The sequence below is a fragment of the Schistocerca piceifrons genome, chromosome 6 (genome assembly GCF_021461385.2).
Source record: "Schistocerca piceifrons isolate TAMUIC-IGC-003096 chromosome 6, iqSchPice1.1, whole genome shotgun sequence".
NCBI lineage: Eukaryota > Metazoa > Arthropoda > Insecta > Orthoptera > Acrididae > Schistocerca > Schistocerca piceifrons.
In genome coordinates this window covers 110,855,055-110,869,645 of record NC_060143.1, presented here as the reverse complement: position 1 = coordinate 110,869,645, position 14,591 = coordinate 110,855,055, and the positions used below count along the sequence as shown (strand labels likewise).

Sequence of the window (14,591 nt, the reverse complement as noted above, 5' to 3'; positions counted from 1 at the left end):
AAGATTAGCGTCACTTGGAGACTCGGTGTGAAACTGATTCATATGCACTTCGTGAGGCAGCGCGACGTTGTCGACCTACCTTAAATAGACTAGTAAACGAACGTTTGAGACGCGCCAACTTCGTGGTCATGAACGCGCGTTTATGCGCTTTCTCAGTAGCGCAAGACAGAACAGAAGACCGTCACCATCAAACAGAGGCTGTCGTTCTCATAATAAACTCAAAACAACATAATATTCCCGGAAAAGCAGGCACATACGAAGGCGACCTGCCTCCGTATTGACGCCACTGTTTTGAGTCACATGCGTAGGCACGGGCTGGCGATTGGCTACGGCTGCCGTGACGTACAGCCGCCGGCGCCTCCTATTGGCTGTCGCCCCGCCACGCACTTCCAAGCCTCAAGCTTTATATTCACCGCCTGAGGCGAAGGACGCGCCAGTTCGAGAAAAAGCGCGTCTGAGACTTAACATATAACGATTTGCGACCTGTTTTCGCTGTAGTGTGCATCGAGAGCGGACCGAAGATGAAGGCAATCGCACTTGCTCTAGTTTTCGTCTTTGCGGTGATCGCCGCGACCAACGCCTTCCCGAGTGAGTATCGCTCTCATTTCGAATTTCGACCTAATTTTGTTAGTATTACTGGGCTCAGTTATAAACATTTATCGAGGAACTAATAATGTACGACTCGCTCATTCATACTCGCTCCCGAAGTTCTTCGTTATAAGTGCATCCGTATCTCGCTCGGAGCTGCACCTGGAACCGTCGTGACAGAAATTGCGCCATTTAAAGTTATAGTTATGTTTTCCGCGATCTGATTGTTTCCGAACTTTGTTATGTTTACTATTACTAAAGAGCCCTCGCTGTTACTATCAAACGTTATTACTCCTGCTTTGTGATCATATAGTAGTATATTTTTGGAGAAAGAAAATGTGAGTTAGTGCAGCTCTCCAAAAAATTTCTGAATGCATGAAAAAATCACTTTTGGGTGTGCCTAATTAGGAATCAGTGTAATAACAAAAAAAAAGGTAAGAATTTCCTCGCAAGTATTGGAACTGTTTAGGCAGCAAATAGGAACCACTCTGAAGGACGGAGGAGATACTGCTTTTCATGTGCAGTACTTTAATAACAGATATGTAATGGATTAGTACCAAGATAATTCTCGAAGATTCACGGTTCTGATTAGGGTAATCTATGTTAAGAACGCATGTGAATGATACGGTATTTATCCAGTCTCGTTACTGAATTGGGCAGTCGTCCAGTGAGAAATGGGATTTGGGTTGGATCAGGTAGATGACTAACTGGCATCTTGCTTTATTGGTACACAGGTTAGCCGAGATTAGGGTCTTTATACGTAGCCTAATCGTTACTTCGGAGTTTTCACATGCTACTTGTACGGAATGCCACTTCTGGGTTATCCCTGTAACAAATGCAGTTTTTAAACCGTAGCTTTACATCGTTACTGTAGAGATAGTATTCGAAAAGAGTCCATATTTAAATAACAATGCTCCATTCTGTCGCACATTCATAACAAGTTTACTTGATAAAGATACTTTAGTAAGAGTTCCACTCAATATTTCGCGTCTGACAAGGCCTCGAGAGTATTGTTGTTCCTGTAGACATTTCCGTTGTTTCTTTGTAAGTTTACCATTCTGTACATTGTCATCTCTTAAACGCACGAAGAGATAAGACGTTGAGCCATCGCAAACATTTACGTAAAGTGATAATGAACCAGGCATACAAGAAAATGTTATGGCACTGACGAGGCATTAAAGACAGAACGTTACGCAGTCAACACTTTCAAGGTTGTTAAATGTACGTCATTAGACACGATTTTTTTAAAAGCAGTTGCACGTTGTGTGCGCGCTGAATACACTTCTGGCTAGTATTCCAGCGACCCATTTCCGACCCTTTCGGAACAGCTGCATCGGCCGCGTTCTTAATAGCGAGTCGGGTCAGATGTACAGAAATAACTCCCGACGCCACCACGGCGATCCGCTTGGAATACCGTTCATTCCTAACAGTTGTTACACAAATAGGCTGTTTGGTCATACTCTGTGTTTGCGACCCGAATACCACCTCGTATGCACGCCTGGCTCACAAACAAACAGCGGTTGCATCCTTACGAGTTGCGTTTGTTATACGGCTGTCGTTTGTTTTGCATCGAAGCGAAGTCAGCAAAGCGCTATCCCCGTTCTGACGAGGCTATGTGTGCGTGACTGTTCTGGAAAAGAGTTGCGTCACGCTCATCAGTGCAATGTGTCGCAACGTTAAATAGGCAGGTGGAAATTGTTACGACACGGAAGGCTGGAGGTGTCGAAGTCAAACCAGCGTCTATAAACAAAAATAATTATTTCTACGGTACTATCTGCTTTAGAATTTTCGACGACTAAAAGAATACACTTTAATAATACACTTCCAATGACCCGTGGATCAGTGAGTGGCGGTCAAGAACAGCACTGCACAAAAATAATCGCTAGCTTCTGAATGGTTGCGAGACGCTTACATGGTTGCAAACTTATCTGTACTTACATGTGGTCAGTTTAAAGCGACGTCCGGTGATTCCGCATTCCTCCAGATTCGGAACGGATCAGTTACTCCTCCTTCCGCAGATTAGTAAATAGTTTAGTGCGCGTTATGGAAATACATCATTGTAGCACAATCACCAATTTAGCTTTGTGGCAATATATTGTCTATAAACACATATAACGTTAATTCTACCTGTGTAACCGTATAGCAGTAACAGTAATTCCAGTCCACCACAAAGCTTTTCACAACTGTTTCATGCAACTCCTCTGACTTGGACTTGCATGAAGCTCTTTGCTTACAATAATTCTCATTATAAATGCATACTGATTTTAGCAAAAGTTTTGATGATAATGGATCTGGTATTGTCGTGATACTGCAATCAATGTTCAACATGATTTTACATTCCAGTGGGTATTATGGTGAAAACTTGTTTTTATTCATTGGCCTTTGGAGTATAAACATACAGCAATAATAAAAAAGCTTGCGCCTCTATCATAGCTGGTATATCTAACGCTTAAAAAAAATGACTCACAGAGCAGATGAATGCTAAAAACTCTATTGCTTTGTTGTTACAAACTAACTTAATGTTGCAACAAAGCAAAAGGGATTTCATTTAATGTGACACTGATAATAGTCGCGCGGGATTAGCCGAGCGGTCTAGGGCGCTGCAGTCACGGACTGTGCGGCTCGTCCTGGCGGAGGTTCGAGTCCTCCCTCGGACATAGGTGTGTGTGTTTGTCCTTAGGATAATTTAGGTTAAGTAGTGTGTAAGCTTAGGGGCTGATGACCTTAGCAGTTAAGTCCCATAAGATTTCACACGCATTTGAACACTGATAATAAATATTCTTAGAGACAGCTCACTATCTCAACTGGAGAAGAACTCGACCTTACTTTATTGAAAGAAAATCCTGGTATTTGGGTGAAATGATTTAATAAAATCACAATAAAACTAATCCGAATGGCAACACACGAATCTGAACCACACTCCTGTCGAATATGATTCCAGTGACTTATCCACTGCGACTCTTCGGTTGGTTGCAGTGCAGAAGCAACTTCGTAAGTGCTTTGTGCTTGTAGAATACTGAATATTGTTTCGCGCATTGTCATACATATGTTCCGTCAAAGATGGACGAAATAATATCAAAGTAATTAAACTGAACATTCCAAGCAATTACTTCTTCATGCAACTGTACTTAGTTACTGTGTTCTAACTGCAACAATCTCGTTATTGGAAGGTTCAAGATACGTTAAACCCGTTTTAGATAAACGAACCGTTATTCAGCATTTTTAATCATTTCTCCGCAGAACTACTGAGATAATAATGCCACTGCGTTAAAGAAATGTAAACACAATCAGTTTTTAATTTTTTAGGTCTTCTTATTTCACTCATTTAAAATGAAAAAAAGCTCCTTCGTTCCGTATCCGCTTACCATAGCGAAGCGAATTAGTAGTAACTCGATCGAATTCGATTGAATGGCTAAAGATCTGTAATTCAGTAGTATTGGGCGTAGGAAGAAGCACGTTTAGCATCTCGTAGACAAATGGTTCAAATGGCTCTGAGCACCAAGGGACTTAACTTCTGAGGTCATCAGTCCCCTGGAACTTAGAACTACTTAAAACTAACTAACCTAAGGACATCACACATAATCATACCCGAGGCAAGATTCGAACCTGCGACCGTAGCGGTCGCGCGGTTCCAGACTGTAGCGCCTAGAACCGCTCGGCCACTCCCGCCGGCATCTCGTAGACAGGCGTGTTAGTTAAGATGCAGCACTCCGAAGGAACTACCTAGGTTCACCATAAGGACGAGTGCGATTCGACCCTTCCAAATTAAAGTGCAGTACTACTAGCCACATGAGCTTGGGACTCTGTTGCGTGTGGTGGTATCTGAAGTATTGCGACTCCGAAAGAATTTGTGTCTATCTCGGCCATGTTAATGTTTTTCATTTGTTTCCATTAAATCGTATAGCTGTGGCCGTAACGTATTCGCAGTTTGCGAGTAGATTTCGTGAGTCAAGGTTGACAGCTCATTAGCTGCCGGCTATGCGATAGCACAATAGTGCTGAATATCAAAGAGCTGTTTGCTTTTTTCGAATCTGCGGACTATAGACACGTACTGAAGGATAGCTTCGTAGCAACTGCTATAATCACAAAATTTGTATTGATTCAGTGCAGTTGGATGGATAGAGCGACTAGAAGCATTGCAATTGCGTTTGTTTCCTGAATAGAACGGGAATTTAAAACATATATTTCTTCCCTTTTTTCCTGTTATTTCCTAATTACTGTCACTCGAAAATATCCGCCGCCGATAACGCCTGGTAACGTGTGCGCTAATGGACAAGTTTAAGATATCGTCAATAGACGGCACTGTTATTCCTTTTAAGGATCTATTGTTTCCTGTACAGACTGTCGGAAAAGTCACGCAAATAAAGTGGAGTCCTACCATCATATATATTATTCCTCAAATATACATCCCCTACCTCAGATGTTAAGTCCCATAGTGCTCAGAGCCATTTGAACCATATACATCCCTTTTTCTCAACACATATTAATCGTACAGGGATGAATGAGATATCATTAGAAAGATTTCTTAACCTTCTGACGTTGCATACCGATTTTGCGCTAAAACTTACTATTTGTGGAAAATTTTAACATAAAAGAAACTTTTAAGTGTCACAGGTAAAGGGGCATCACGGACGCACAGCTCTATACCCATACTTTACGAAACTAAGTTATAAAGCACGAATAAGAGCCTTCGTTTTCATATTGTCTTATTACGAATACCATTTTATTTGTTTTAATGTACCTATCAACTGGATAATTCGAATACAGCGTTGCCGTGGGCAGAAACCGCGACCACTGCAGTAGTCGATTATCTATGCCGGTCGTAGAAGCGGACTTTCCTAAGCGAATATACTTTCTGTAACGACAAATATATTTGTCATTGTCGCCTTGAATTGTGATTTACCTACTGCTACTACAGCCTAACGTGTTTACTGTTACTGAAAATGTTAATCGAGTTGAAGTTACAGGTTATGTGGCCCTACCATAGACCATAGATATAATGAATGTATGGTCTATGGTCTCTGCACGTCGTGCAAGCCATAACAAACGCTTCGAATGCAAAACACATTTTCGGACATGTGGAAATGTATATACAAGAATGTATCATAAATTCATAATTATTATTTAACGTCGTTCGGCTCATTTTCAAAGATACTTTCCATCCATTCCCAAAACTACTCTTCTCCCAAATAGTCATTATTTAAAACTATAAAAATGCGAAAGTTTCGCACGGGTCGCCTAGTTCACTTAAATGTATTTGGCAGTTTCGTCGGAATATCATATTTAAATAGCCAAATTAGACACGCTAAATGAAGGATTTTGAATAGTTAGCTAAAAGTGAACACTTGAATAACGCAATAATTCTTACTCACTGCAGTAATTGTACACAAACGTTGATTTCCGAAAAGCATTTGACTCAATACTGCATCTACGCTTGTTGTCAAAAGTACGATATTATGGACTATCAAGTGAAATTTGTGATTGGAGAGAGGACTTTTTGGTAGGGAGGACACAGCATGTTATCTTGGATGGAGAGTTATCGTCAGATGAAGGAATAACTTCGGGTGTGCTCCAGGGATCCTTGCTCTTCATATTGTGTATTAATGACCTTGCAGACAATATTAAGAGTAAAATCAGGCATTTTGCAGATGGTGCAGTTATCTACAATGAAGTACCATGAGAGAGAAGCTGCATAAGTATTCAGCCAGATGCTGATAAGGTTTCAGCATGGTGCAGAGATTGGCAACTTGCTCTAAATGTTTAGAAACGTAAAATTTAGCACTTCACAAAACGAAAAAACGTAGTATCCTATGACTACAATATTAATGGGTCACTGTTGGAATCGCCCAACTCATACGAACACCAGGATGAAACACTTTGTAGAGATGTGGAATGGAATAGTCACAGAGGTTCAGTCGCGGGTAAAATAGGTGGTAAGACTTCGGTTTATTGGTAGAATACTGGGGAAGTGCAATCAGTCTACAAAAGAGATTGCTTACAAATGACTCGTGTGATCGGTTCTAGAATATTGCTCAAGTGTAAGGGACCCGTACAAGATAGGACTAGCAGGGGGTATTGAACGTATTCAGAGAAGGACAGCACGAATAGTCACAGGTTTGTTTAATCTGAGGAAGAGTAAAAGATACTGAAGGAACTGAACTGGAAGACTCCTGAAGACATACGTAAACTACCCCAAGAAAGTCTGCCAACAAAGTTTCAAGAACCGGCTTTAAATGATTACTCTAGGAATATACTACATGCTTTTTTCAAATTATTCATCACTTCTTTTCCTTTACTTTATATACCGTTTACGCTGCTTGTACACTGCGTGCCAAGAGCTTGTTATGTAGCCTGTAAGACGAGGGATTAATTCGTTTTAGTTTAAGGCAAGACGTGGAAGAAGGGTCGCTACCTCGAATCCCAATCAGAGGTGGCCACTTTTTTATAGTAGTCAAAGCTCTGAGACGATAAGTCTGTTCCAGGGAATGATATTTCTAGTTGCGGTAGAGGCACTCAAAGGAGATCGAAATGCGGCATGTCGCGTGAGTCACGCGGTAAAGGCGACGCGAGTGTGAGACGTGTGACCGGGAGGGGAATTCCGTCATAGCCTGCCTGTCGTATTCCCAGAGCGAGTGATTCGACGCCGGTGGCATTTCCCGCGGGCTGCTCGCTCGGCCTTCAGAGTCGCACCGGCCGCCTGCCGGTTTTTTGTAAGGTCGCTCTGAGGTCGAAACTGGCATGGAACAGGTAGGCAGGCAGGCACTGGCGTGTGGCGAGCTGCACCGGCAGGCAGCGTGGGATTCCAGGTAGCAGCAGCCGATCTGACGGCGCCTGCCATTCCACGTTGTGCAACGACGCGACACGACACACCACTTGGCGGCTGACGAATGCGGTCGCGTTAAGGGCATCGGCGGTCGTCCTTGCTGATAGAGGCAGAGGCTCCCGTAGAGGTGAAACCTCTCCCGTGTTCCTTTAACAACCTGGGAGAGACAGACACGACAGAGATGGCAATCGGAAGAAGGCAAAAGGTCTAGAAACCTCGACAGATATATTGTCGGACTTTCTGCCAGCAGTGTCTGGACGAAGGACAGCCATTACTAGGCAAGAACGGAGGATTAGGTTCTTGAGCAGGACGGGATGAGCAAGTTGTTACTTTTTTTTTAATTTCATTATTTTGGCTTTGGGTTACAAAGACCTTACAGCCAACAACGCTTATAAAGTTCCAAAGAAACATAATTGCAAATAAGTGAAACAGCACAAAATTACGAAGTTAGCATGCAGACACACTCTCTAAAGTAAAATAAAAGCGCAATTAGACAAAAACCAGACAGCCGGAGGCAGGGAGACCTCCCCCCCCCCCCCCAAAAAACCAACTTGGCGTCACCCCCACTTTTAACAGCTGTAGATACTTACAATGTCAATAATAATAATACAGGATCAAACAATAAACACCAGGTATTAAAACAAGCATATTATTGAAGACCTCAATACCACAACAGATAAATGCAGACTTTGCAAACAACAAATAGAAACACAAGCGGATGTACAATATTAGCAAATACAGAATACCCCAGAAGACACGACAATGTAGCAAAAATAATAGATCAGCAACTTGCCATACAACATAAACTAATAAAATAACACGTCCCCACATACAAGTATGCACCACAAAATGTACTGGAGAATGATAAATACAAATTATACAGTAACAGAACCATTATAACAGATAAAACAACACCACATAACAAACCTGACATCATACTCACCAATAAAAAGAAGAAATTAACACAACTAATCGAAATATCCATACCCAATACAACAAATATACAGAAGAAAACAGGAGAAAAAATTGAAAAATACATCCAACTGGCTGAGGAAGTCAAGGACATGTGGCATCAGGATAAAGCTGACGTTGTACCAATTATACTATCAACTACAGGAGTCATACAACACAATATCCACCAGTACATCAACGCAATACAGCTACATCCAAACGTATATATACAACTACAGAAATCTGTTATTATTGATACATGTTCAATTACCAGAAAGTTCCTAAATGCTATGTAACATATACCACACAGTTAAAAGGAAGTTACGCTTGATCAAGGTCCGCGTCACTTTCCATTTTTAACCAGACATAACGTCTGAGAAAGGAATATAATAATAATAATAATAATAATAATAATAATAATAATAATAAAAGAAATAGCCAACAAAGCAGGTTTAAGAACTTCCGTAGAAAAAACAAAATTTGTGACGAACATAAACAATGCTCCAGAAATCCTAGTAAGAGATGCTGGACAAAGAAAGAAGGTTAATAAATTTAAATATTTGGGAGAAATGATTCAAGAAAATGCCTTTAAAAAATTTCGCTATACCAGAAAGAGTACGTAAGATGCAAAGAGCATATGGTGTAACCAGGAACATTCACAACAAAAGGTCTCTGTCTAAAAATTTTAAAAATGAAGCTTTACAGCACAGTAGTAAATCCAGAATGTCTCTATACAAGTGAATGTTTAGTAATGCGTTACAAATTACACAAACTTGGGTGTTCTGGGCCGAACGGTTCTAGGCGCTACAGTCTGAAACCGCGCGACCGCTACGGTCGCAGGTTCGAATCCTGCCTCGGGCATGGCTGTGTGTGATGTCCTTAGGTTAATTATGTTTAAGTAGCTCTAAGTTCTGGGGGACTGATGACCTCAGAAGTTAAGTCCCATAGTGCTCACAGCCATTTTGGGAGTCCCGGTAAGAAATTATTATTGTTGTTGTTATCTTTAGGGCGCTCAACATCGCAGTCATCAGCGCCCGTACCTTGACTGTAGGAGACGTTTGAGGCGAGAGCACACACCACGCTGAAGGCCATAATCGTTACTTTAGTATCATAAACACCGAGAAAATACCTTTACGTACTGTATCTTTAGCGTGATGTATGTAGCTGTGTGGTGTCGGTGAGTGTCATGATACGGGTTAACAGTAATTTCATCGTCCTGACATTACTGAGAGAAGGAAGCCTACTCTTCTTAGAGAGTGCCGTCTTCGTGAAAGACTACAAGCTGTTCCTATTTTAAAAAATGGTGTTGGCACAGTCTGTTGACCAGAAAGTTAGCGCCAGCACCTTACCGCATTGGAACCGGTTGCCCGCGAATCGTCGCCACACAAGCGCGGGTTTCGGCAGTGCCGTGAATCATTTTACCTGCTTTTTGTTCCAGCTCTCCAGGCTTAAGTGTCTTCCTTGTCTTTTGTCGTGATCGTGTAAGAAACAGAAGTCGACAAAGTCACGCTGTTTGGGGCAGATGCATAGCGACGCGGCAGGGCGTCCTTTTTCCGGCTGTGCTTGCATTACGCCACACGGCGCCCACAAGCCCAGCATACGAGATCCGTGTTGTAGTCCTTAGACTCGCTTGGGAACGCAGGTCACGGCATGTCGTCAACGTGACACGCCCCCGTAAGGACCTGCCCGCGGTTTAAAAGGCTCTTGAGGTCCTCCGCCCCTACCTCGCGACTCCGTGACGAGCATAGATATAGCATCTTCTTCAATGCATTGTTAAAACATAACCCCTCGTGAATGGTACGGCGATGCTTCGGCATATCCCGAACCTGTTTCAAGTAATTTGACCTTCTGTATCAAACCACGGGTTAACCGGAATAATCGTGACGGTGTGCTGCTGACTGCCTTAAGACAGGATGTGACCGATGAACCCAAGGAAGACGAAAAATACAAAAAATACAAAACGGGAGACCATATTGTTGCTGCTCAGTGGTCTCGGATGACTGAAAAAGTCTCTGCTGATCCATGTTGATCCATCATGGATAGGGGACATCCGTTGGTCGAGCAATTGTCAATGAAATCCGCCAACAGCCGTGTGATGCAGATGTTATTTTATTTTGCCAACCAGTTTCGGCATTCCACTGTGGAGTCTTCAGGCCCCATGTGCATAGTGGTTTGTTGAAAGGTCTTCTCACACAATCTTAGGTGCTAGTTTTGGTTCTAAATCTCCAGTCGGTTCACATCACAGGCGTATGTCCGATGTGCAATGGTCACAGATGTAGCTGGAGTATTGCTTTCAGTTTTGGGGAAAAGAAACGAGGAATGGCTTAAGACGATTGTCGAAGCGTTCATTTCAAGCAAAGAAAACTTTGGCGTCAGCAGAAGAAATAAGACGTTAAGAGTAATGAGAGTAGGTATCGTTTCTACAGCGCCTAGACAATCAGTTCGGTAACGAAGGAATGGCAAGCATCAAACAGAAGCAACCACGATACTAGACCAGAGATTTACGATCACTTCTGAAGGGCACAATCGAAAAAAAAGAAAAGAGAAAAGGTAAATGATATAGAGCATCAAAGCCGATCTAGAGGAGGAAGATCGTGCCTAGACAATATTGTCATACTGAAACAAAAAGACAGAGAGAATTTGGTACACTCTTGGCGTCTATTTAAAGAAGGCGGTGAAATGAAAAGATAAAAAATGACGATTATTTCTGAGCCTTTCCCACACTAAGCTATGGATACACGAATGTCACTTCTACCCTCTGCTCTTCAATATGTATGTTCCGAAAATATTGAAAAAGTGAAAGAGGTAGTGTTCAAGAATGGGAAAGTAGGAACGGAACTCCACGTTACTCACTGCCGACGATGAGGTAGGGATGGCAAATCACTAAACAATAGGAGATAAATGAGGGCCGCCCCAAGTGCATCTTGTTTGTTAGTCTAAAACATAGCAGTGTCGCCCCAGCCCACATGCCGCCCCCTGATCGAGGCACAGCTGCCTAGGCGACCCCCCCCCCCCCCACCCACCCACATACACACACTGACCGTCCCAACACACAACACAGCCACGGCAAATGCCCATCGTTCTGAATGGGAAAACACTGCACTGTAACAATTGTACTGAACATCACTGCATCTCTTATAATCGAGCATATATTACAAAGGTAAAAAAAAATCGTGACGATTATTAATGCCCTCTTTCCACGAGAATAGGTCCAGTCCGTCTTCTTTTACTTTCACAGAATGTCCTCGTTATTTCGACACCATCATCGAAGTAAAGAAAAACTGAGAATTTAAACTCCGAAGAAAAAAATCTATGTTGAGCTATTTCTTTCAGCTTGATGGATAAATTACACGATCTGAAAGCATCTCTCGCATTCAAAGCAGTGTCTGTAAATAAACTGTCATGCACGTGTGTATTACAAACATTTCAGACACTTGAAATAACATTAGAAAATACAATCATTCATGCCATTTGCCCAAATGTTGGAATAAAAACAATCATTTTACGTTCGACGACAAGCTATAATTCAAGAGGCTGTTGCTGTTTTGTACACTATGGCAAACCCTGTTTTACCAATGCGGAGCTATATCACACCGTTGTTTACGAAACAAATCGTGGGAGCCTCTCTTGTAATAGAACCTCCTATAAAATTTTATCGCCTCTGCCTCTCTTCCATGACGCCGAAACCCGAATGACCTTCGTGTAAAATTTCTTTCACCCAGCAGACAATCTTTCACACTAGGAGCAGATTTTTGCGTTCTAGTTCTGTAAGCAATTTGATCATCGCAGCCTATTTCATGCAGTTTGCTCAAATGTCGGGGAAAAACACTATCATTTCTAGTTTCCACAATGAGCTATAATTCAAATGGTTTATACTTTGTAAATAGAGATTATTAAGTATGAAAAAACACAGGACATTCAGTAACACCTGTTTTTAAATCTGCAATTTGGTCACAATAATAAAAACAACCATGATTCGATGAGAATAGATACAGCTAATTTCTATTAGTCATACTAGCAAAACTGGTGTAGTTTTGAGAGAAGTATCTGCATCCAAAATTTAACCATTTATACCACTCCTTGTAATAGAACCTGCTCTATGATTTTACCTCGTCCCTCTCCTCCCGTAAATCGAAAAAGAAATACCGTCTACTTGTTAACATCGAGCATATTACCTGTACACAGCAAGTGACCAGTGGTCAAAGCCTCTTTCAAGACCTGCGTAAAGTTTTGTCGATTGTACTACAGGAAGACCATATCGAACAGACTATTAATCACAAGAGACGGTTCGTGTATTGTTGATTCATACAGATAAGAAAAGGAGGTCGCTACGCTTTCGTATATATAAGAAAAGGGGTCCCTACACTATCACATAGGTAACAAAGGGGAGTCGTTACGTTTTCAACTACCTAGTTTCAACTACTTTTAGATTAGATTTACTTTCATTCCAATTGATTCATAGTGAGGAGGTCCTCCAGGATGTGGACATCTCAGATAAATAATAATACATGACAAATATTTACAACTGAAACAAATAAGCTAATGTACTTCCACAGGTCCCAAGTGTCCCAAGTGGAATTATCGTCATTTTTTTAATGAACACTACATGAAAGAATCATTTCACAAACACTAATTCACTGAATTAAAATAAAAAGTTTCTTTTTATTTATGAGGTAATAAATATGTAATAGATCTACTACAATACTTATTTACAATGAACACATAACTGCACTAAAATGGTGCAAAAGTTACATTGTACACATATATATACAATCAGTTGGTCCTACTGAGAAATTCATCAATGGAGTAGGAGTTGGCCACCAATAAATCCTTTAGGCTTCTCTTAAACTGAATTTCATTGGTTTTTAAGCTTTTTATGGCTGCTGGCAAGTTACTGAAAATGTGTGTTCCTGAATAATGAACACCTTTTGTACAAGTGTAAGTGATTTTAAATCCTTGTGAAGATTATTCTTATTTCTGGTACTGATTCCATGAATTGAGCTGTTGGTTTGAAAAAGTGATATATTTTAATGACAAATTTCATTAAGGAATAAATATATTGGAAAGCAGTAGTCAGTATCCCTAGTTCCCTAAACTGGCTTCTGCAGGGTGTTCTTCAGTTCACACCACATATAACTCTTACTCATGTTTTTGTGCCCGGAAAACTTTAGCTTGGCTTGATGAATTACCCCAAAAAATAATCCCATATGACATTATGAAATGAAATTAAGCATAGTATGCCAGCTTTTTCATTTTTATATCCCCTATGTGTGACACAATTTGCATTGCAAATGGAGATTTGTTAAGACACTTCAGCAGTTCTGTGGTGTGCTCCTCCTAGTTGAATTTATTATCAAGCTGTAATCCCAAGAATTTAACACTGTCCACTTCTTCTATCTGCTTGTCATTGTATGTTAGGCATATGCTCGTGGGACACCCCTTACAAGTTCTGAACTGCATCTAGTGTGTTTTTTCAAAGTTTAGTGACAAAGAATTGGCTGGGAACCTGTGATTAATGTCCACAAATATTTTAGTAGCCGATCTAAGACTACACTTGATTTGCTATTTATTGCAATGTTTGTATCATCAGCAAACAAAACGAACTTGGCATCTGATAATGTTACTGATGAAAGGTCATTGATATACACAAGAAAAAGTAAGACATTACTTTTTCTAAAATTTTTGAGAATGCTGACAAAGGTGAAATTGGACAGAAATTTGATGCTATTTCTTTATCTCCCATTTTAAACAGTGGCTTAATTTCAGCATATTTCAACCATTCAGGAAATATTCCACTGATAAACGACTGGTTAAACAGATAGCTTAATATGTTACTTAACTCAGAATCACATTGTTTAATTAACTTTGTTGATATTTCAACATACCCAATAGATGTTTTTGAATTTAAAAACTTTGTGATGGACATTATTTCTGCTGGAGTAGTGAGGGTCAAATTCATATTGTAGAAGTTACTTGAAATGTCTGGTCTTATGTGTTCCATAGCAGCATCTATAGAACTGGACAACCCCATCTTTTCAGTAACAAGGTTTCCAAGGTCGTCCAACCACCCACTTCCCACATCCGAAATACAAGCACATAGATCGTCGTATATAGGAAATGTCTTAGGATTAACGTAGGTTAGCAAATAAGACAGGTAAATATTCTTGTGCAAAATCTTTATTAACTTTTGCATATACATTTAGACACAGAAAATAACTCTTTCCTTATT

At 40.8% G+C, this 14,591-nt stretch overlaps 1 protein-coding gene across 1 annotated transcript in view; it reads left to right on the top strand.

The window, feature by feature from the left end:
- Window positions 1-421: 421 nt before the first annotated feature.
- The window catches only part of LOC124802698 (icarapin-like), a 50,689-nt gene continuing 36,519 nt past the window's right edge, over window positions 422-14,591 (top strand). Inside the window, exon 1 of the mRNA XM_047263640.1 lies at window positions 422-588. Within this exon, the coding sequence (XP_047119596.1) occupies window positions 522-588 (67 nt within the window). The 5' untranslated portion in view covers window positions 422-521. The remainder of the gene's footprint in view (window positions 589-14,591) is intronic.